General features: G+C 39.6%; 1 protein-coding gene across 9 annotated transcripts in view; it reads left to right on the top strand.

Moving 5' to 3' along the window:
- Window positions 1–24,138, top strand: part of ADAMTSL3 (ADAMTS like 3) — a 411,249-nt gene that overhangs the window by 189,595 nt on the left and 197,516 nt on the right. For all 9 annotated transcript variants that reach the window (XR_013395882.1, XR_013395881.1, XR_013395880.1 and 6 more), the window contains exon 7: window positions 3,598–3,724. Coding sequence is in view for 6 of the 9 variants with exons in the window: in XM_015142900.3 (XP_014998386.3) it covers window positions 3,598–3,724 (127 nt within the window). In the remaining 3 variants the exon portion in view is untranslated. The remainder of the gene's footprint in view (window positions 1–3,597; window positions 3,725–24,138) is intronic.

Below are 24,138 nucleotides of genomic sequence, written 5' to 3'. Positions count from 1 at the left end.
GCCTCAGCTCTTAGAATGTCTGGGAGACTAAGGTTGAGGTAGGCTTTATTTGGACACATTTGTTACATAATAACTGCAGTAGTGCAAGGGGAACATGGGACTCAGACACTGACCCTTGAATCTTCTTATAGAAGTGACACAGATCAATCACTTAGACTCATATTTCATTGGCCAAAGTTAGTTAATGACCACACCTAACTTCAAAGGGAGTGGAGAAGTACAGACCTTCTGTGGGCTGAAAGAACCAAAATGTTTTTGAGTATCCCTACTGACTACCACAGCTCCATATACTCTGATTTTTGAGACAGAAATGTCAGATTTTTTCCCCCCAAGTTAGAATCCAATTTGCAGGTATTTCAAACAGTTGATTTAAAAAAAATTGTTTTGTTCTTGAATGATTAAATTTGACTGCTCTGAAAAATTCATATTTTGCTTCATTTGGACTAGTGCCACTTAAATATTTAAGTATTATCGTCTTTTAGCTGATTAGGAAATCATAAGCAGGAACTGTGAAATAATTTTTAACTGAAGTGATGATTTATAGATGAATATTTATTCCAAAAAGCACTACTCATATATTTAAAATGTTTGTTTATATCATCCACTATCTTGTGTGACTTGTCTCATTAACTACACTGTAAAGTAAGAATCTTATGTTATTAATTTATACTATGTAGTGTCTGGCAATATATAAAATGGTTATTTAATAGATGTTAATAAATTTTATTGATATATCTGTCAATTAGTAGTTAATAAATCACTGTAATTAGAGATCATGACTTCAGACGATGTCATAGAAGTTGGAAACACTTCAGGCAATTTTTTAGAAGTTGCTTATTGTTGATTATGATGGGATATGAAAGCCAAAATTCAGTAGCCCCTCAATTTCAAAGGCATTTCTGGCTTATTCCTTATGAATTCCAATGTAAGACTTTCTTTTCAAATATCATTTTTCTGTGATGTTTTCACATGCTTTATTTGGTTATAACATTTGGATGACTTGTAACTTTACAAAAATTATGAAGCAAATATAAGTGCTCAGGGAGGTATTCAATTGCCCGAGATCTTACAAGGCCTTAAACACTCTTCAAAACAAGCCCCTCCTAGGTCCTAAACCCACACCCTTCCTGGATGACTAGATAGAGAGCGATTCTCCTTCTCATGAAATGCAGAGTGCTCAGGGACATGAATGTGTGAGGACAGAGCTTGGCCCAGGAGCAGTGTTTCTATAATTTAATAGTGGAATTACTCCCCTTGGAGAAAGTTGCATGAACACAAGTTACTCATTGATTGAATCTCGACCATGCAAGTGTGTTTCCAAAATCAATCACTCTTAAGTTGTTCCACATGTACTTGTAAATATTAATACAATGGCCTGTGTAACTGGGCTTTTGTTGTTGTCTATCTGCTGATACTTAAGGTAGAGGAAGTTGTAATGTAGTGTTAAGATTCTGGGTCGGATAACTTGGGTTTTAAAACCATTACCAACACTGTATACTAGCTGTATAATATTGGCCAATCATTTACTCAGTAATGTTTAGATTCCTTATTTATAAAATAGAGTGAAAGGTATCACCTACATCATAAAATTGCTCTGAAGATTAAATGAAATAATGTGTACAATATTCATGGCATAATGCCAGGTACATGCTAAGCATTCAATAAAAATCAGCAATTATTAATATTGTATTACCATCTTTATAAAACCATATAATCAGGATTAAAGGATCTCAAAAGTCATTGGATAAAAGCACTCATCCAATGATTTAATCCCCCCTACAATTGTTCCACCAAGAGGTCTCCTAGACTATGACTGAATACTTATAATTAGATAACTCTGACTTTTCAAACTTTCTCATATTGAACCAAATTATGCTTAAACCTGTAGCTTTCACCATTTGGAAATACAAAGAACAAAAGTAGACCCTTTCCTCATGATAGCTCTTTGTGAATTTGAAAATATCTCTAATCATAAGCTATTCCCTCAACTTCCTTGGAACTTACTACCTCTCCCTGAAATTTTCACTAGGTCTTTCTCTTTCCCTTCGACACCAAAATGTTGGAAAGAATAGTGTATAAATAATTGTCCCAACTTCCTCTAGTTTCATTTCTTCTTCAACAGCTTGAATATAGAGTCTAATTCAACAACTCTCCAAGCTGAAGCATGGGGGCTACCCAGGAGTCAAGATGAAAAACAGAGAGAAATAATAACATTGGCCGTCTTTTATTGAATCCTTTATAATGTTTGAATGATTATACTAAGAATTTTACATATGTTTTCTCATTGAATCCTCACTAGGCCCTATGTGAAGTATATATTGGTATTATTCTCTCTATTTTACTGTTGAGGAAAACGAGTCTCTGAGAGTCTGAATTTTTCAACATCCTGCAGCTTAAAAGGTTGGTGGGTGGATCCAGGTTTGTACGTGGGTGTTTTCTTCCTCCAAAGTCCCTGCGCTTAAACACTAGGTTTATAAATAAAGTTAGATGAATATGGGAAGGAAGAGATAAACCATCAAATCAGTTGATATTATTGTCTTTTACACATTATGTAAAATATATGCTTACAAAATAAAAAAGAAATATAAGACATGGCCTTTTTTTCTCATATAAGCAAGCCTGTAATCTAGCAAATACACACACATATGTACACATGAAAAATGACAAGAGAAGGAAAGATAGCAGTATAAACACATATTTTATATGAGACATCTCTCCTTTTAGTTCCTTTTTATATTTTAAAAATTGTTTATAAATATATAGGTATGACAGAGGTGGAGATACATAGGCCTAGGTACAGCTAATGATAAAGACGAGGAGCTATAAACATATAGATAAAGGCTACAGACAGATATTAATATAGCGATATAGGGATATAGGTATTTAGAGATAGAAGTAAAAACAGAAAAAAAAGATTTTTAAAGTAAAACTATGAACCAGAAGGTTATACATGAAATTTAGGACAGTGGTTGTTTTGGGGAGGAAATGAAAGAACAGGACAAGTGTAGGACTGGGGAGAGAGGAAACGTCTGTCATGTTCTGTTTATTTTATATACATAAAAATGCCTGGACTGGGCAGTGTGGTACACGCCTGTAATCCCAGCACTTTGGGAGGCCAAGGCAGGAGGATCACTTGAGCCCAGGAATTCAAGACCAGCCTGGGCAACATAGGGAGACCCTGTCTTTTCATCACATTTTAAAAAGCTGGGTGTTGGGGCACAGGCCTGTGACTCAACCTCCCAGGCTTAAGTGATCCCAGCTACTTGGGAGGCTGAGGTGGGAGGATCACTTGGGCCCAGAAGGTTGAGGCTGCAGCGAGCCACAGTCCCACTATTGCACTCCATCCTGGGCAACAGAGGGAGGGGGTATGGAGGGACAGCTTCAAATCTTTATTAATATTTCGGCCTTGCATTAGAATCATATAAATGATACTATCCTGTAAGACATTATATCATTTACATTTATAAAACTATGTTCTCATAAAAGAGAGCCAAACTGTAAATTTAAGGATTACATCACAACTAAGGTTCCTGAAATGAAGGGAGTTCCCCATCCCCTGGTTTTGGGCACCACTGACCGCCATGCTTCTGTTGGCAGGCAGTGGGCTGTGATCGGCAACTGGGAAGCAATGCCAAGGAGGACAACTGTGGAGTCTGTGCGGGTGATGGCTCCACCTGCAGGCTTGTACGAGGACAATCGAAGTCACACGTTTCTCCTGAAAAAAGTAGGTTTTAAACCCAATACGGTATTACCGTCATACAAGATGTATTTTAGACCATCTATTGCTAGAATAACATTTTCTGAATGCTGACCTTTTTTAGTTGGAAGTAGCTTTTGTACCAGTTTTCTAAAAGTGAAATTTCTTCCAAAAAGTGTGTATCAAACTTTTGTTCCCATTATATCTTTGAAGAGAGCCTGTTTCTTTGAACCTTTGCCAATGCAGGGTATTACTGTTTTAAAAAAATATATTCGCCAATTTTTTAGGTAAATCGTGAAATAATAATTTCTTTTATTTGTCTTCCTTTGACTGCTAACAAGGTAGAAAATATTGTCATGTATCTATTGACCATTTATACTTTTTAATTTCTCAGTTAGCTATTGAAGCCATTTATCAATTTTCCTATTTGGATGTTGATCTTTTCCTCATTGTTGAGAGCTTTTAATATATCACCAATACTAACATTTTTTCTGTCGTATCTATTTCAAATGTGGGTTCCAGTTTGTTAATTGACTTTCAATTTTGTGTAATCAGAGTTTCTAAGTTTCTAAGTATTATGTATTTGGAAATTTCCATCTTTTCATTTTAATAATATCTGTCTTTTAAAACATCCTTTAGTTTGGGGATTCAGTAAACTTTTTCTGTAAAGGGGTAGATAGTAAATATTTTAGACTTTGCTGACCATATAGTCTCAACTACTCAACATAGCTGTTGCAGTGTAAAAGCACACACAGACACGTGTAAATAAGTCAGCATGGCTACATTCCAATGAAACTTTATTTACAAAAATAGACTGAAGGCTGAATTTGGCCCTCAGGTTATAGTTCGTTAACTGCTCCTTTAAAGGAAACAAAAATTATTCATGCGTATTTTCTGCAAGTACTTTTTGGGTTTGTTTTTCTTTATAATAATTCTTTCTGAATACCCCATTGTTGGTGGTATTCAGTTATAAGTGTAGGTGAGTTCAGCCAAAGATTCGATTTTAAATCTTTTATTCATTTGAATTTAGTTTGATGTAACTTATAAAGTTGGCATCTTACTTATTTTCGCAAATGGGGAAAGCATTAAGGGGAGGGGTAGAGGGTTTTTCAGGCAGAGGAAACACAAAGTTCATGGCGTGACACTGGAGAAGAACCTGGGTTTTTTGAGGAACTCCTAATATGTTGTTCAGGCCTGACTGTACATTGAATAGGGTAGAAGGTAAGACAGAATGGCATTTGGAGTCAAAGACTTCATTATTGTGTTTTATTTTTCAGATTAAGTGGAGCCATCAAAGCGATTTAGGCAGTGGAGTGATATGGTTAGGTTAGTGTTTTAGTAAAATAGTTATGGTGGCATATGGAGGCTGGATTTACCTGTCAGATGAGCTTGGAAGCAGGGAGTCCAAATAGGAAGTGTCTTTCAAAATATTCAAAGTGTTTAAAATAATAAGGCCTTGATGTAGGGTAGCATGGCAGGAAATGTACAGGAAGGAACAGGTGGAGAGATCTTTAGGATGTAGAATGAACAGACTTTGGTAATTCTTTGAATGAAGGTTACAAGAGAAAAGAAGCAGCTTGAATGGCCCAAATTTTCCATCTTGCACAGCTGGGTGGACATGTTTGCTATTCATTTGGGTAAGGAATTCATGAAGAGGAGACACATATCAAAGGTGAAAGTCCATCTCCCTGAATTTTATTCTCTCCAAAATTTTCACCCTGTAAGTATCCAGTGCCTAAGTATCTTTCTGATGCCGGCAAACAGATGTTGATTGTATTTTGTTTGTGGTTGGAGGGTTTATCTGAAACATGCTAGTTTATCATGGTTGATAGCAAAACCCCTTGTTGGTGGTATTCAGTTATAAATGTAGGTGAGTTCATCCAAAGAGAGTATGTAGAATATAAGAGGAAGCCAATAATCTCATCCTGAGGAAAAGCTGAAGTCAAAGCATCTAGCCAGGGAAGAAGTTTAAGGGAATCCAACTGAGAAGGAATGAATAGAGTAAGTAGGTAAATGCAGAACTTAGCAAGAGCAGTACCATGGACCCCAAAGGAATAAGTAATTTCAAAAATGCGATGGGGGTGGCCAGCAATGTTCAATGCTCTTATGAGTTCAACTGGAATAAGGGCCTAAAAGTTTGTCTTTAGCAATTTGAAAGTCATTTATGATGTGAACAAGCATGATTTTGATGAACTTCAGGCTGAAATCAAAGCTTGATTGCAATGGGTTGATGAGTGAAGAGAATGTATAGAGGGAAGGATTTGCTCAGGACAAGAGGATGGGAACAGACCAACACCCTGTCAACAACTGGATAGCTCTACAGGGTTGGTTGGAGAACACCGTGAGGTGTTCCAGCCTCTATTGCCTTTATTTGGCTCTTCATTAGGAGATAGAGTTGGCCACTAGGAGTGAGAGCTCAGAGACTTCAGCCTGTTCCCATGAAGGAAAGAAGAAGGAACCATCAACAATAGTACAAAGATAGAAGAGTAGCTGTAAGGGCCTAGCTGAGACTGGAAACCATGAATTCATGGAGATTCCAATTTTTGGACTTCATGAAGGAGGTGGCTTTGAATGGTGGTATATCAATGAGGAATGTATTCTACTGCAAATCACAGAAAATTCAACTTAGAAACATTGGAGTTTATAAATCTTTTCTAACAAAAAGCCTGGAGTAGGCAGCTAAGGCTGAGGATGCTGTTTTACTGTGTCTTTCAGGAACCAGGCACCTTTCTCTCTTCTTCACATCCTTAGAGGGTGGTTTTTGCCTATGTGGCTACAAAGTCATTATTGGACATTGAGATGTTACATCCACATCCCAGATAATAAGGAAGAACATAGTGTGAAAAGCATTTTTTAAATACTGTGCTCTTTATTCAGGAAAGGATATTCTCCCCAGGGAATTTTGCTTCATTGACCAGAATTATGGTGTGTGACACCCTGGCTTCCAAGGAGGCAGGAAACCAAGTAGTTAGCATTCTATCCATTTGGTTATTACTAATATTGATCAAATGCTTTGTAATTACCGAAGTTCTCTTCAGACATATCATTTAATTCTACCAGCATTCTTATATTATAATTTGGATAATGTCCTACCTGTTTTACAGATGAGGAAACTAAGGATGAGAAATGTTAAGAAACATCTCCCATAATTAATTATGAAAGGAAATATTGGGAAGTGGTTAAGAAATTGGGGTCTGGAGCCAGCCTTCCAGGGTTAAGTCCTGGGTCTGTTGCTTATGAGCTGTGCAGAGTTATTTAAGTATTTCACTTCCATGGGTATCTTGGATCTCTAATTTTAAACTGGGAATAACAACAGTACTGCCTTTGTAGAGATGTTGTCAGGATTTAAAAGATCAACCCATGTTGAGAACTCCAAATAGCATAGTAATTAGACAGTACTCAGTAAATGCTAGCTGCGTTTTTGTTAAAAATATTACTCATTGGGGTCCCAAAGGGTGTCACACTGATACGGGAGGTGGGCAGGAAATTGCTGGGTAGAGAAGGGCGGGGTTCCTGGCTAGGGTTCCCCCCTTGGGCCTGTGCCCACTGGCGTGGGTGAGGACAGGGACTCTGTTTTCGCACCCAAATGTTGCATTTTCCAAGACCACTCTGGCCTGCCGTGTCCCCCATTCTGTGCCTGTAAAAACCCCAAGATCCCAATGGTCACACACACAAGTGACTGGATGTTGAGAGGAACACACTGGCAGAAGAACACACAGACGCCGACAGGCCATTGACAGTGGAACGACACAGATGCAGAGGGAAATTTGGTCAAGGGTAGATGGATGAGAGCCCAGCTGCTAAGCGACCCAACTCCAGGGGAAGACCACCTTCCCACTCCATCCCCCTTCTGCCTCCCCACTCATCTGCTGAGAGCTACCTCCCTCCACCATTCAATAAAACCTTGCACTCATTCTCCAAGCCCATGGTACTGGAAAAAAAATGGATCGCATGTGGGCTCGGACAATGAGTGCAAAGGTTTATTGAATGGTGGAGGTAGCTCTCAGCAGGTGGATGGGGAGGCAGAAGGTGGATGGAGTGGCAAGGGATACAGAAAGCCCTGGGATACAGAAAGCCCTCTGTCCTGGAGATGAGGCAGAGGTTCTAACTGAGCTGATTAACACAAGCCACCTGTGGACAGCTAAGCTGAAAGAGCACACTGTAACACACGCTGGAACTTTGGGAGCTGTAAACACTCAACTCTAGACACTGCCCTGGGGTTGGAGCCCCAAACTCCCCATGACCTGCCTGTCTGCATGCAGGCTTGAGCTGCTGGGCACAGAGGAAGCAAGCCACTCCCCCTGTTGCACGCCCTGTGAGGGGGATAAGGGAAATTTGCCCCTTTCAACACATCTTATATACTTTAAGTGTAAATGTGGGTGTTTGTAAACATATTTGAAAGTCAACAATCAGTCCATCTGGGGATTAATTTTAAGAGAGCTACTCCTTGGTATGGAGGAAAACCTTGAAAGTGTGAAAACAGAGTGAATTATAGGACAAACCAGTTTTAGAACTCAGATCAGTGAACACAGTTTGAAGAGACAGGCTATACTGAGAAGTGTTCATTCAGGAAGCCATGTGGTTGAGGGGAGTAAGAGAGAAAGACAACAGCCGGATAGGGGTGTAATGGAAGTACGTAGAGTTAGTGTTGGCCTTAGAAAGTTTGGAAATCTCATCAGAAAATACCTCGTTTTGTCAGGGTCCAGGAAAGATTAGAACTTGAGAAAATTCTAATTGAACCAGAGTAGACGCCAAATGAAATTGTGCCAAAGGGCAGTCTTATTTGGAGAAGTGTGCAGAAGAGGTACTGAAATGCAAGGTAGTTCATTATTTTCTCTCTCTCTCTTGATTTTCAGCTTTTGGATTACATATGCTTTTGAGAATCTATTAAAAGTTATGCATTTTCTTTCCAGGAAAATGCATGTGTACTTATAAGCCCCAGATTTGCCATTCTGATTTTTTTGTGAGGTTCTCAGACCCCTGATGCCTGTTTAGGATATTCCAGGTTAAGAACCCCTAAAATGTCCAATTTTTAAAAATCAGTTTCTACATAGAAAGCGAAACTGGAGTACACAGACAGATCCTTCAGTACAGGGCATGATGTTCATATGCATTTTATCAGGTTTCATATGCATGTGCTTGAGCTAAGGCTAAAGGTAGCAAAGATTCCTGCCTGTATGAAAACACAGTCCTTCACCATCTTGATTCTAATTATGGCCCCATCATGTCTGTTACAGCTCTGAAACTGACCAGCTGAAGCTGTTTTTGGCTGGGCTTTTCCCTAGGCCATATGGAAGCACTTCCCTATAATCATTCTTTGTGTGAAAGAAATGTGGGAAATGAAGCCATGTCTCCTCCTGAGTGTGCATCACTGGAGCCTGCAGAATCCATGCAGCTCCTGCATTCCATACCTTGCCAAGAATTAATTCCGATCTTCCCTGGGACTCACACTGAGTCAGGACATGGCAATGAGATGCTGTTGGCACAGCCCTGCACTGGAGAAAGTGCACAAGACTGTACACAGGATATCATTTCCGTCATGCAGTGAGGCAGACACAAGGTGTAAGAGCCTGGAGCCAAAAGCTTTGCTATGAAAAAAAGATCAGAAATTTATCCAGATACAACACACAGATTTCCTGTTCAGAGGGAGGAGGAGAGAGACGGAACTGACAACCAACATAAACAGCTTTGGATATTGGAAAAGGGAACTAGAGGCCACTCAGTTATTAAAGTGAGAAAGCTCCAAAAACAACAACAAAGAAGCAAACCTATTTGGAGAGTCTTGACTTGGCATTTAGAAATTTAGTTGTATTTCCAGGTTTGTTCCTTATTTTGGTCTTGTCCACATCAGGGCACACATGTGTGAGGCAAATAAACAAGATCGGCTTGTCTATTCTAAGCTTTTTGTCCATTTTTACATGGTGGCAGCCAAGTCTATTGATATGGTGATACCTAAGGCCAGCTGGGAACACCAGCATTTTGCTCAAGTTTTGACAGTATGAAGATAAACACACACTCTTCTAATGCATTCCTTGACACAAATAGAATCCTGGGCTACGTGGGTCGTGGGGCTGCCTCACAGGGTAATTCTTAAGATTTTTTCCCACACTGTTCATTTCTCCTTTGACTGTCACTCCCAAAAACAATTTACAAATTTAACTTGTTCCATCACAAGGAAGATTGTATAGGATATAAAGGGTCTGCTAACATGGTAACATGGATTGGTTTTCATTCTCCTGTCTTCCCACATTATCTCTTGCTCCCTCCCCATTCGTCTTTCTAGGGTGAGATTCTGGCTGGTCATACTCTTCTGTCAGAACTGTGGCTGGGAAAGGAATATTCAAACCAAATATCTGTTCATTTTAACGGAATTGAAAGTTGCCCCCTCCTCCATTTAATTCAGCAAGGGAGAGTGTGGCCTGGAAGGAAGACCCTGTGACTACAAATAAAGACTCCTGGGTTCTAGTCCTTGCCTAGCTCTTTTGCATGTTTTTGTGTGTCTTCTGGCCCTGTTCATGAAGAGAGATAATGAAAAAATAGCATGTAGACTGTGTTGCAAAGGAATGTCATAGATCGTATTTTACCTGGAGAAGCAGACAGACTGTGAACTCCCTGGCCTCTTCATGAATTGCCTTACACCTGTGATAAAATCCGCATCCCTCTCCAAAACCGTTAAAGCCTGTATCATCTGACCCCTGTGTGACATCATGTGCTGCCATCTGCTCTTCATTCCCTAATCTCCAGTTACACTGGCTTTCTGGGAGATTCCAGAATGTCAGGTGCCCATTCCCCCCAATGGGCCTTTGCATGAACCCGTCCCTGAATCTGGAACATGTGTCTCCCAGCTCTTCAACATAGCTACCTCTTTCTCAACCTTGAGCACAAGTGTCGCCTCCTCAGAGAGGCTTTCTTTGACCACTCTACATAAAGTAGGCCCTTCTCTTTCTGTTTAGTTCTTGCTTAGCCTTTAGGGAAAGAAGTGATTATTTCATTTATTTTTTTTAATTTGCGTCTCCCACTAGTAAGCTTTGCAAGAGCAGGTGCCATGGTGTTCACCATTTTATTCCTAGTGCTAGTGCAGTACTGAATACATCATAGGAGCTCAGTTAATGTTGAACAAATGAATACATGGCCTTTGCTGGAGATGATTCTGCTTCCTGTTATGATTTCAGTGGGACTAAATGATATTGTGCAATAGAACTGGACTGGAAACCAAAGACTGCAGTAATAACCTCAGTTTGGCCTCTAACAATCTATCTTCTTAGGCAAGATGCTTCACTTACTGGGGCCTCAACTTTTTCATCTGCACAGTGAGCAGGGATAATTTCCGAGACCTCTTCTAGCTCTGAAAATCTATTAAGTGTATGTGTGATTTGCTCATTGTTTGGAAAAAAAAATAGATCTTGGGATTGAACGGAGTTTAGAGAAACAAATCCCAGGAACTTATATGAAGCAGTTTTCCAAACTTTTAATGAAAGGCTTGACAGTGATGGCTTGTCTTTGTTCTTAAAGGCCCTAGGAAATTTTAGATACACCGCAAGAATGAGTTGGTGTGAAGTTTTCTCTTATCTCCCATGAACTTCTACTTGGTTGCCTTTTAACATATTATTGTCACAACCTGCAAGAGAGAGGTGTAGTTTGTGCACTGATCCCCTCATTGGTATGTGAGCTCCTCAAGAACCTCATGCACCTGGCCCAGTACCTGGCACCCAGTATGTTTTCAGTAAAGGTGTGTTGACTTGCCTTACACAGAACTGAAGAGCTCACTTAGACCAGCATCCCTATGGCAGCAGTCCCTGAGGAATGTGAATTAAAATCAGAAGCAGCTTGTTGGTAGCCAAGCACTGCAACACCCAGGGTCACCCGGGAGACCTGACACCTGCTGACCAGCTGAGAGCACTGGGATTATTAGTAAAAATACTTATTGGGAAAGTAATAATAATAGTAGCCCCCAGAGTTTGTATGCTTATACTGTGCTATGTATTTGTTCATGTATGACATTATTTATTCTTAGCATAACCCTACAAGGCAGGTACTACTGTACCCTGCCCATTTAACAAATGGAGAAATAGGCTCAGTGAAATTAAGCAGCTTGGTCAAGGTCTCACAATTGGTGAGTGGTCAAGATGGTTTTGACCTCAGAGTTCATGTGCTTAACCACCCTCCCAAAGTGTCTTCCAAGGACAGCTAGATGAGCATGAGGTGAGAGGTGCACCGAGGCTTAGAGTGATGGGGCAGGGAACAAAGATAGCACAGAAATGGAGCCAGAGGGGAGCAAAGGCTGCCTCAACCAACCTACCCCTTGTTTCCCCTTGGCAGAGCCCAGCCAGCTCCATGGTTCCTAACCCAGCATGCACATCAGGAGCACTTGGGGAACTTGTCCCATGTTCTAATCCTCAGGCCCCACCCTAGAATTTTGAGTGGTAAATCTGGGCAATTGTAGGTTGCTAAACTTCCCAGGTGGCCGCTGGTTGCATGCCTTTGGTTAACGCCTCTGCTTTTCAGTGTCTGATGCCCCACTACAGAGTCAGAAGGCAGATGACTGTTTCATCCTCACCAGCCTCCTGATTCCTTAGAGGCAGTGTAAAGGGCAGAAAATGAGTGTTACACTATGATGCTCGAGAACATCTGGACAGATATTTGTTATTAGATGCTGTGTGACATAGTCCCCTCTCCTGCATGCCATTCCAAAGCTAGCCCTGCCAATGAGCACAGAAGCATACATTATTAGTCAGTCTGGCTGTTACCATGGTCTTTTGAGGTGAAGGCAATTTAGGCCAGTAAATAAACATACCTCAGGTTAGGAGCAGATGTTTCTGCATAGGAGCTAAGGGCTGAAGATACTCATTTGCAGATTCAGCAATTACAGACTTTAGTAATGTGGCCTAATAGCTCAAGGCATGAGAGTCAGTTTTCAGTTTGCAGCTGATTTTCTCACCAAGGCAAAACTCTGCTGTGTTCCTTCCTTCCTTTGTAAAAAATTTGCTATTAATTTCCTACATTTGCTTTTCCTACTTTTGCTCACTGGCATATTACATTTTTCTCACCCCCATTTGCAAAGTAGTGTATAGATAGTCCTCCAGCTACAGAATCAGTGTTGCCACCCATTGACTTTTCCTTTTCTTGCCTTCCAAAATCCCCCTCTGCTCCTACAGAATGATGGATGAGCTTGAAGCAAACTTTCTATCCTACTTTTGAAAAATTGTGCAGACCCTGTTCTGTACAATGCGATGCTAGGTAACTCTTTTTTTTTTTTCTTTTGAGATGGAGTTTTGCTCTTGTTGCCCAGGCTGGAGTGCAATGGTGCAATCTCAATTCACTGCAGCCTTCACCTCCCGGGTTCAAGTGATTCTTCTGCCTCAGCCTCCTAAAGAGCTGGGATTACACATGCCACCATGCCTAGCTAATTTTGTATTTTTAGTAGAGATGGGGTTTCATCATGTTGGTCAGGCTGGTCTTGAACTCCTGACCTCAGGTGATCCACCTGTATCAGCCTCCCAAAGTGCTGGGACAAAGTGTGAGGCACTGTGCCGTGCCTAGACAACTCTTTGTAGTCTAAGTGATGCCAGATAGTTATGGGTGTGTGAGGGCATTAACAAACACTTTATTTTTTTCAGTTTACAAAATGTTTTCACAGCATTATCTCACATTAAAAAAATGTGTTCCTTAAAAATAAAACCTATTTTTTTTTGCAATTTTCTTTAGGATTCAAATTATTAGTATTAACATGTATTTAGATACTTTTCTTATTTTTTAAAAAAACTACTTTATGCCTTGGGAATGGTGTGTGTGTGTGTGTGTGTGTGTGTGTGTGTGTGTGTGTGTGTGTGTGAATCTAAATAGCAGAAGGAGAAAATAAATGCAGGTTCTAGAAATGTAACATGAAAAATACTTGACAGAAAATTTTGTTCAGAAATAAAAACCCAACCTACTAAAAAAACACACACCAAAAAAAAAAAAAAAAAAACAAACAAAAAACCAAAAAAAAAAAAAATAGAAAAGTGGGGGTGAGGTTGTCAAAGTGAGAGTCACTAAAACATCCTTTTCCTTGTTTTATGTTGGAATGTATATATTTAGGTTGATGTAGTTCTGGTTGAACTTCATAGTGAAAATAAATGATCTGATATAAATTACAGTCCTTCTGGGCTGAAACTGATGTTTATTGATTAGTTAATATTGTGTGGACAATTTATTTCCTGTACATCTTGCTACTTAGCAAAGCTGTGATATCCAACAGGAAATGAGACACAGAAAAAATCTGATGGAACAGCTGGACTTGAGCATTTCTGTGTGGGAGGGAGTCAGTGAATCTTCGGTTAGTACAGTGATTGCAAAATCAAACAAGTGAAACCCATACAATGAAACTCTGTGTGTGATGAGTGAATTTGAGTTTATACAGCATCACTTTTTTTTTTTTTTTTTTTTTTTTGGAGATGGAGTCTCGCTCCGTCGCCCAGGCTAGAGTTCAGTGGTGCAATCTGGGCTCACTGCAAGCTCCGCCTCCTGGGTTCATGCCATTCTCCTGCCTCAGCCTCCCGAGTAGCTGGAACTACAGGCACCCGCCACCACGCCCGGCTAATTTTTTGTATTTGTAGTAGAGATGGGGTTTCACTGTGTTAGCCAGGATGGTCTCGATCTCCTGACCTCATGATCCGCCCGTCTTGGCCTCTCGAAGTGCTGGGATTACAGGCGTGAGCCACCGCCCCCGGCCTTATACAGCATCACTTGGTCTCATAGTAGAAGGATTTAAAAGTGTAGTTTTGGGTCCTTACCCTGGTTCTAATGCTTAGGAACAGTGTGATCTTGGGCAAGTCACTTTAACCTTGTAAAATTTTAATTGTCTTAATTGTAGAAATGAGTTTCCATTAGAATGAATGAGGTAATTTATCTCAAGTTCCTTAGCATGTTGCCTGGTGGCATAGTAAGTGCTCAACAAGGTTTTAATAATAACTTATACTTACCCAACCACTAGTTGGCACCAGGGCCTTTTCTAAGCCCTTTACATATATTACCTCATTGAACACTTACAACAACCCCTTGGAACAGATATTCCTGTTATCCTCATTTCACAGATGTAACTGAGGCACAGAGAGGGTAAGTAACTTGCCCAAGGTCACACAGCAAGTGGCAGTGCTGACATTCCAACCCAGGTTGTCTGGCTCCAGAATCTGTGATCATAACCACTATACCATATTGCCTCTCCCAGTAGTTTGTAGAGCAAAAATAATGCAAATGGCATTTAAAGAGTGACAAGAAGGAGCTCTGGTGGATGGCACAGTGAGTAGCAGTATCAAGAATCTCTTACCACCAAATTTCAGTGAGACAGTTTTGAAATAATTCCGAACAATGAATGTGATCAACAGGAACCAGTTACCACCATCAACAACAAATCTAGGTGTCCCAGACATGAGCCTACTGTTAGCAACACCATAGGATGGGACGGAGAGGAAACCTTTTCTCTCCATCTTATATATTTTCTTTTTAAAATTAGACATGGTCGCCTAGGCCGAATGCAATGGCATAATCATGGCTCACTGCAGCCTCAACCTCCTGGGTTCAAGGGATCCTCCTGCCTCAGCCTCTTAAGTAGCTGGTACTACAAGCTTGTACCACCACACCTGGCTTATTTTTAAATTTTTTATTGAGACAAGGTCTCACTATGTTGCCCAGGCTAATCTCAAACTGCTAACCTCAAGCGATCTCCTACCTTAACCTCCCAAAGTCCTGGGTTTATAGGCATGAGCCACCACGCCCAGCCACCATCTGATATGTTTTCAATAATTGGCTTATACACCATTAGAAAGTACAGGATTTCAAAGCAGGCTTAGAATCAGACCTGCTTGGCAATGCCATCTGCATTCTTCTGATAGGAGGTTTCAGGCAGTCTATACTGAGCTTGTGCTGAACCACAAGCAGCAGCCTGCTCTTTCTTACTGTACTTACAATTGCTTCCTCTCTTTATCATCGCCTCCAGCCCTAGGTCTACCTCCAGACCGAGGGGGGCCTTTACCAGGAGGCCATTTGTCTGCGATTTATGAATGGCCCATTCTAAAGGGCAAGATACAGAAAGCGTGGGTAATAGTCTTTGTATCAGTACAAGTAGAATTTCAAGCAAAAATACAAAATGAGTACTTTGTTGATAATCAAAAAACAAATAGTTTAAAGAATTTGTGAACCAAATGCCATTGCACCAAAATATGTAAAGAAAAATCCCCTGTAGTTATATAAGATGAAATTGAAATCAGTAAAACTTCTGAGAGATTTTAATACATTGAAGTGAGTGAAAATTACATATAGAATCTGCACAATATAATTACTAATGTTACATTAATAGATAACAGAGCATTGCATGGTGACGGAATATACTTTCTTTTCAAACATTCATGCACCATTTAATACCAAAACTGATTCTATGCAAGGCTCCAAGGAAGATTAGAAAAAAAAAAAATCCCAGCAAAACAGAAACCATCAGAAGAGACCTTGCCCTGCAGCTGTACCCATCCGTTCCCTGCTTTCTCCCGCTACAGAGGCACAAATATCTGTCTTCCTTTCCAAGACTAATTAATCCCTCCATCTGTGTTCTGCATTCCAGCTCCTCTGTGTCCTCAGAGAACTCACTCCACCCATCTTCCCCCTCTTTCTTTTATCTTCTTTCACTCTCTCTTTCCTATCAGGGTTAATATGACCAATGGGTGTCTCCCATCTTTAATATAAGTATAATTTTAAAAATGTCTATGTATATACGTGTATATACATATGTGTGTATATATACATGTATGTTTATATATGTGTATGTATATAGGTGTGTAATATTTTTAAATTTTATATATATATATAGAGAGAACACTATTTTAAACATAATCATGTCTCCAGCTACCACCCTAATCTTTCACCTACTCTTTACTGCCAAGTCTTAAAAATACTGTTTACACTTGCTGTCTCTAATTTTTCATCCTCATGTATTCCTCAGATCACAGTTTCCTGTGCCAGCTACTTGATTGAAACTGCTTTGGCAAAGCACATTAACAGTCTCTTTACTGCTCATCCAAAAGGCACTTTTAAGCCCTCATCTGCAGAGCACCTGGTACTCCTGGCTCCTCCCTCCTTAAAATCCTCTGCCTCAGAGGATTCTCATTTCATTTCTGGTCAGACCTAGAACTGGGTCATCTCTTGCAGTACAGTGAAGAAGTGCTGAAAAGTTTGCGACTATGGACCAGTCCTCCCTTTCTGCCCTTTATGATTTGAGTTCTCCCCCTCTATATCCTGCACCCATGCTGCTCAAAATGTGGCTCACAGTCTAGCAGTATCAGCGTCACCTGAGAGGCTGCTGGTCGGGCACATTCTTGGGCTCCACCCTAAACTGCTGGATCTGAATTTCTATGGGTGGAGCAGGTATCCGTTTTAACAAGTTTTCTAGATGATTCATATTTAGATAAAATGTTTGGGAGGTACTGCCCTATCAGCGTATCACAGAGACTTCTACAAATGTATCAAACTTTAATGGAGAGTTACAGAAATGAAAGGGAATTTGAGTTTAGGAGATGATCCTTATAGGATGCTCCTTGTTCCTAGCTTTGCCTAGGTGCTCTGCAGTGTGCTTTCTCTCCAAGAGTTACATAGTAGGCAGCTCCACCCAGAAGAACATTTTCCTCAAGTTTGAGCCTTTTTGGCTAAAATCAATGGCAAGGGGGTTGGATTTGCAAAGTTTCACTAAAGTGTGTAATTATCAATGGGGCGATGGTTGGAATATACACATGTACGCACACACATCCCTAGACAAATGCTTCCCCAAGATACCACAGCCTACATTCACAAAGATTTTGCAAGAGAGCCCAACCAATCTGCCCAGATAGGTTTTCTTCAGTTCAGTAAAGCTTTCTAATTTATATGTACTTTCAAAACAATTTTTATTACATATATAATGCACTGTATATTTGTTGTAAAAAATCCAGAATATCCAGGCAAGGAAATTGACAAACATATCACATATTCAATCACACTGCCAAGAGATTACACCTGTTATCATATTAGTGTGTCCTTCCTGGGATGAGGATGAAGTGGTTGAGGATGCATAACATATATTGATAATTTATATTGTAAAATTAAGACATGCTTTTTATAAAACTTATAAAAACTTCAAATGGCACAGAAGGATATAAAATGGAAAGTAAAAGTCACCTTCTACCATCCACAAACTCCTAACCAGTTCCACTTTTCAGAGGTCTAAACAGTATGAATGGTTGCTTCTATTAAGATATTTACTATGGATGTGTATGTGTGCACCTTTCCATACAAACATCTATGATTTTGAGAAGTATACAGAATTGGATCATTAGGTATAATTTTTTTTACAATTTGTTCTTATTCACTGAGGGTTTTTGCCTATCAGTTCTCATAAGTTGGCTTGTTTTTTTGTTTTTGAGATGGAGTCTCACTCTGTCCCCCAGCCTGGTGTTCAGTGGTACGGTCTCGGCTCACTGCAACCCCCGCCTCCCAGGTTCAAGCAATTCTCATGCCTCAGCCTCCTGAGTAACTGGGATTATAGGTGCCAGCCACCATGCCCGGATAATTTTTGTACTTTTTAGTAGAGACAGGGTTTCACCATGTTGGCCAGGCTGGTCTTGAACTCCTTACAGGCGCGTGCCACCACACCCAGCTAAATTTTGTATTTTTTAGTAGAGACAGGGTTTTGCCATGTTGGCCAGGCTGGTCTTGAACTCCTGACCTCAGGTGATCCACCCGCCTCAGCCTCGCAAAGTGCTAGGATTACAGGCATGAGCCACTGCACACAGCCAGTTGTACCCATTTTTTAAAAGTTCATTCCAACATATTCCGTCTTTTTTCTAGCCATTGCAAATGGGGCATTTTCTCCCATTGTTTTTCTAAATGATTATTCTTGGTATTTCTAAAATCTAATAATTTTTAAATATTAATTTCTTCTTTATTTTTAATGGTTAGACTCCTTTTTCTTGCCTAACTACCTTGGCTAATCTTTTAAAAACTCTTAAGTCATATGGTGCTAACTGGCATCCCATCATTTCCCCAATTAAACAGCAGTGTTTCTAATGTTTACGCATGAAGCATATTAATCATGACTTGGCATTTGTAAATGGTGTTACAAACATTTACTTTATTTTATATACAGAATTTTTATCAGGAATCATGACTGAATTTTACTAAATGCTGGAAACTTATTTGAGGTAATCAAATTTTTCTACTTTGTCTATTAATATGGTAAATTACATTAGTAGGTTTCCTAAATTTGAGCAACACTAGCATTTATTGGGTAAACTCCATTTGTATATAGTGCATAATTCAAATTTATGATTAAATTTTCTTTTCAAATATTTTATTTAGGAATTTGGTGTCAAATAGATGTTAGTGACATTGGAATGTGGTTTTATCCCCAAAATTGTACTGTGTATAATTTTCAAGCATACATAAAAGTTGATAAAATAACACAATTAACTACTGTACATTTTTTCAGCTAGATTCAATAATTACTTATATTTTGCTACATTGGTTCATTATCCCTATCACTCTATATCTATCTTTTGATCGATCGATCTATCTATCTATCTATCTATCTATCTATCTATCTATCTATCTATCTATCTATCTATCTATCTTCCTTCTATCTATCTATCTTATCTTATTCCTCCATCCAACTAGCTAGCTGAGCCTTGTTAATTTGCAGATATCAAAACACTTACTTCTAAACAGTAATACTTTAGCATGACTCTCCTAAAAATAAGGATCTTCTTTATAACATCATCTCACTAGTATGCCTAAAAAATTATAATTTCTAAATATTTTCTAATATCCAATCTATGTTAAAATTTCTCCTTTTATAGTTGTTGTTCCCCTTGATCTGGTCAAGGCTCACTCATTGCATTTAGTTTTTCTGTCTCTTTAGTCTCTTTTATTTCATGCGCTTATTTTTTCATGGTATTGACTTCTTAAAGAGTTCATTCCAGTTGTATTGTAGCATGTCCCATATTCTGGATTTGTCTGATCATTTTCCATTTAATTTGTTGGTCTCCCTCACATAATACCTGTGAATTGATCAATAAGGTCTGAGGTTTAATTAGAATTGGATTGAACATTTGTGGCAGCAGCACATCAAAAGTGATGCGTGATTTATGTTGCATCATATCAGGAAGTTCATGGTGTCAGTTTGACTCAGTATTACTTGCACAGGTGGTGACCTACACATACTCTGTTGTATAGATCCATGTTTCCCTGTAAGAAATCTGCAGGGTGATACCTTGACAAGGTGTAAATATTCTGTCTTGCAACAATCTTTCACACCATGGCTTTAGTGTACATTGATGATCCTTGCCTGAAATAGTATTTAACATGGAGAGTTGCAAACGGTTATTTTCTAATTCTGTCATTCCTTCTTCGCTCATTCTTCTGTTTTTTAAAAAAAGGTTCTGTTTTTAAATTTCTCACTCTGTATTCAGAGATTTTTATTTATTTAATATTTTATATATTATCGACAATATTCTTTTTAGGTTTCAAATTGTCCAAAATGTAGCCAGTGGGAACACTTTAAACTGTCTTCTTTTGTCATAATTCCATTGAATTTTAGACATTGCCTTGGTTTCTAGAGCAACAGGTGTTCCAAGCCCACCTTGAATTTTCCCTAACCCAGACCTGGCATTACCTGGCTTTTCATGGGAGACTTGGTTATTTTCGGTGGGCTGTGTGTGTGTGTGTGTGTGTGTGTGTGCATGCACATATGTGTCTGTGTTGGGGTACACCTTCAACACTCAGCCAAGGTAGTTGACAACTTTGTTCTAGCCTTTACTTCCTGCTTCCTCAGAGTCTGTAGGTTAGCCATAGATGATAGCTTAGGACCTTCTCAGGTCGTTTCTGGGCATGCACAAAGCTCTGGCATACGCAGAGCCTCACGTAGACATGTGGTCTTCTAGATTTTCAGGAATATGTTGGAGTTTTTCAAGGCCACCTGTGGACATCTCATTCCCAGCTTTTTGGTTAGCTTATTGTTTTCCCCAATTGTTATTCACCACTTCATGCAGCCTCAATGTTAAACAAGTATCTCTGATTGTTTTGGACAAATGCCTCCTGGGGAAAAGCTGTTTACACTGGGCAAACTCCTAGTTAGATAAACCAAAGACACCTTTGTGAGTGAAGTCTTCCAGGGAACCACTACACAGGTCAAATAATAATTGGGAATTGGGCATTGAAGGAGCTCCAAACCCATTTTACCCCTGCAGAGTCTGCCAGGCTGCTGGTGTGCTCTGTGATTACGGGCTGTTGTTTTCAAGGTTACCATGGAGGTGGAGAATGGGGGAGATGAGAATAGGCAGCTTAGCATGCCACAGAACTCACAGTTCTTACTGAGCACTTTTCTTTGATAATTACTGCTCAGATTGTTGCAAGCGTTTAGTTATTTTCCAGAGTTTTAAAAATGTTGGTTTTGACTATTTTTGCTGGTGTTTTTATTGATTTTATGGAGGAGAGGATTTTTCAGAAGTCTTTATCACTTTTGCTTGTTTGTTTAAATTAGTCTCTACAAAAAATTCAAAAATTAGCCAGGCATGCTGGCACACAACTATAGCCCCAGCTACCCAGGAGGCTGAGTTGGGAGGATCACTTGAGCCCAGGAGGTGGAGGCTGCAGTGAGCCTAGATCAGGCCATTGCACTCCAGCCTGGGTGACAGAGTGAGACCCTGTCTCAAAAAACAAAAACAAAACAAAACAAAAGAAAAACAACAAAGCATGATGAATGCATTAATATTTTCTTTACTCACCAGTTTTCAAAATGATGAGCTGGTTGCTAGCATTCTTAAAATGACTGATGTTGTAGTATGCGTCATTTCCTTTCCTTTTTTTTTCTGAGGCAAGCTCTCACTGTGTTACCCAGACTGGAGTGCAATGGGTTGATCATAGCTCACTGCAGCCTCAACCTCCTGGGCTCAAGTAATCCTCCAACCCCAGACTCCCAAGTAGCTGGGATTACAGGCACACACCACCATACCCACATTTAAAAAATTATACAATTTTTTGGTAGTGACCAGGTTTCTCTATGTTGCCTGGGTTGGTCTTGAACTCCTGGGCTCAAGCCATCCTCCCGCCTTGGCCTTGCAAACTCTAAGACTACAGATGTGAGCCACCGTGCCTGGCCCTCTCCTTTTTTTTTAAAAAGCTAAATAATATTCCATTGTAGGTATATACCAAAAAACAAACATCTAAGAACCACGATTTCCAGTAGGTAATTGTGTAGGCCAAGGATCACGAAATTTTTCTGTGAAAGGCCAGATAGCACAGTAAATATTTTAGGTTTATTGAGCTGTATGGTCTTCATTACCATGACTCCATTCTGCTTTTGTAGAGCAAAAACAGCCTTATCCATTCATCCATGGATAGATACTTGGGTTGTTTCTTCCTTTTGGCTATTGGGAATAATGCTGCAGTGATCGTGAATGTACCAAAATCTGTTTGTGTCCCTGCTTTCAATTCTTTTGGGTATATTCCCAGAGGTGGAATTGCTGGATCATATGGTAATTCTGTGTTTAATATCTTGAGGACTTGCTGTACTATTTTCCATGGTAGTTGTACCATTTAACATTTTCACCACCAATTCACAAGGGTTTATTTCTCCACATCCTCACCATTCTGCTTCTTTTGTTATTATTTTTTTTTGTATAATTCTCATCCTAATGGGTGTAAAGTGGTACCTGATTATGGTTTTGATTTTCAGTTCCCTAATAATTATAGATATTGAGCATTTTCTTTTTTTTTTAAATTATACTTTAAGTTCTAGGGTACATGTGCATAACGTGCAGGTTTGTTACATATGTATACTTGTGCCATGTTGGTGTGCTGCACCCATCAACTCGTCAGCACCCATCAACTCGTCATTTACATCAGGTGTAACTTCCAATGCAATCCCTCCCCCCTCCCACCTCCCCGTGATAGGCCCCAGTGTGTGATGTTCTCCTTCCCCAGTCCAGGTGATCTCATTGTTCAGTTCCCACCTATGAGTGAGAACATGCGGTGTTTGGTTTTCTGTTCTTGCGATAGTTTCCTGAGAATGATGGTTTCCAGCTGCATCCATGTCCCTACAAAGGACACAAACTCATCCTTTTTTATGGCTGCATAGTATTCCATGGTGTATATGTGCCACATTTTCTTAATCCAATCTGTCACTGATGGACATTTGGGTTGATTCCAAGTCTTTGTTATTGTGAATAGTGCCACAATAAACATGCGTGTGCATGTGTCTTTATAGCAGCATGATTTATAATCCTTTGGGTATATACCCAGTAATGGGATGGCTGGGTCATATGGTACTTCTAGTTCTAGATCCTTGGGGAATCGCCATACTGTTTTCTATAATGGTTGAACAAGTTTACAATCCCACCAACAGTGTAAAAGTGTTCCTCTTTCTCCACATCCACTCCAGCACCTGTTGTTTCCAGACTTTTGAATGATTGCCATTCTAACTGGTGTGAGATGGTATCTCATTGTGGTTTTGATTTGCATTTCTCTGATGGCCAGTGATGATGAGCATTTTTCGTGTGTCTGTTGGCTGTATGAATGTCCTCTTTTGAGAAATATCTATTCATATCCTTTGCCCACTTTTTGATGGGGTTGTTTGGTTTTTTTCTTGTAAATTTGTTTGAGTTCTTTGCAGGTTCTGGATATTAGCCCTTTGTCAGATGAGTAGATTGCAAAAATTTTCTCCCATTCTGTAGGTTGCCTGTTCACTCTGATGGTAGTTTCCTTTGCTGTGCAGAAGCTGTTTAGTTGAATTAGATCCCATTTGTCAATTTTGGTTTTTGTTGCCCTTGCTTTTGGTGTTTTAGACATGAAGTCCTTGCCCATGCCTATGTCCTGAATGGTATTACCTAGGTTTTCTTCTAGGGTTTTTATGGTTTTAGGTCTAACATTTAAGTCTCTAATCCATCTTGAATTAATTTTCCTATAAGGAGTAAGGAAAGGATCCATTTTCAGCTTTCTACTTATGGCTAGCCAATTTTCCCAGCACCATTTATTAAATAGGGAATCCTTTCCCCATTTCTTGTTTTTCTCAGGTTTATCAAAGATCAAATGGCTGTAGATGTGTGGTATTATTTCTGAGGACTCTGTTCTATTCCATTGGTCTATATCTCTGTTTTGGTACCAGTACCATGCTGTTTTGGTGACTGTAGCCTTGTAGTATAGTTTGAAGTCAGGTAGCGTGATGCCTCCAGCTTTGTTCTTTTGACTTAGGATTGTCTTGGAGATGTGGGCTCTTTTTTGGTTCCATATGAACTTTAAAGCAGTTTTTTTCAATTCTGTGAAGAAAGTCATTGGTAGCTTGATGGGGATGGCATTGAATCTATAAATTACCTTGGGCAGTATGGCCATTTTCACGATATTGATTCTTCCTATCCATGAGCATGGTATGTTCTTCCATTTGTTTATGT

The sequence above is a fragment of the Macaca mulatta genome, chromosome 7 (assembly GCF_049350105.2).
Source record: "Macaca mulatta isolate MMU2019108-1 chromosome 7, T2T-MMU8v2.0, whole genome shotgun sequence".
NCBI classification, from domain to species: domain Eukaryota; kingdom Metazoa; phylum Chordata; class Mammalia; order Primates; family Cercopithecidae; genus Macaca; species Macaca mulatta.
This window is presented reverse-complemented; position numbering and strand designations above follow the sequence as displayed.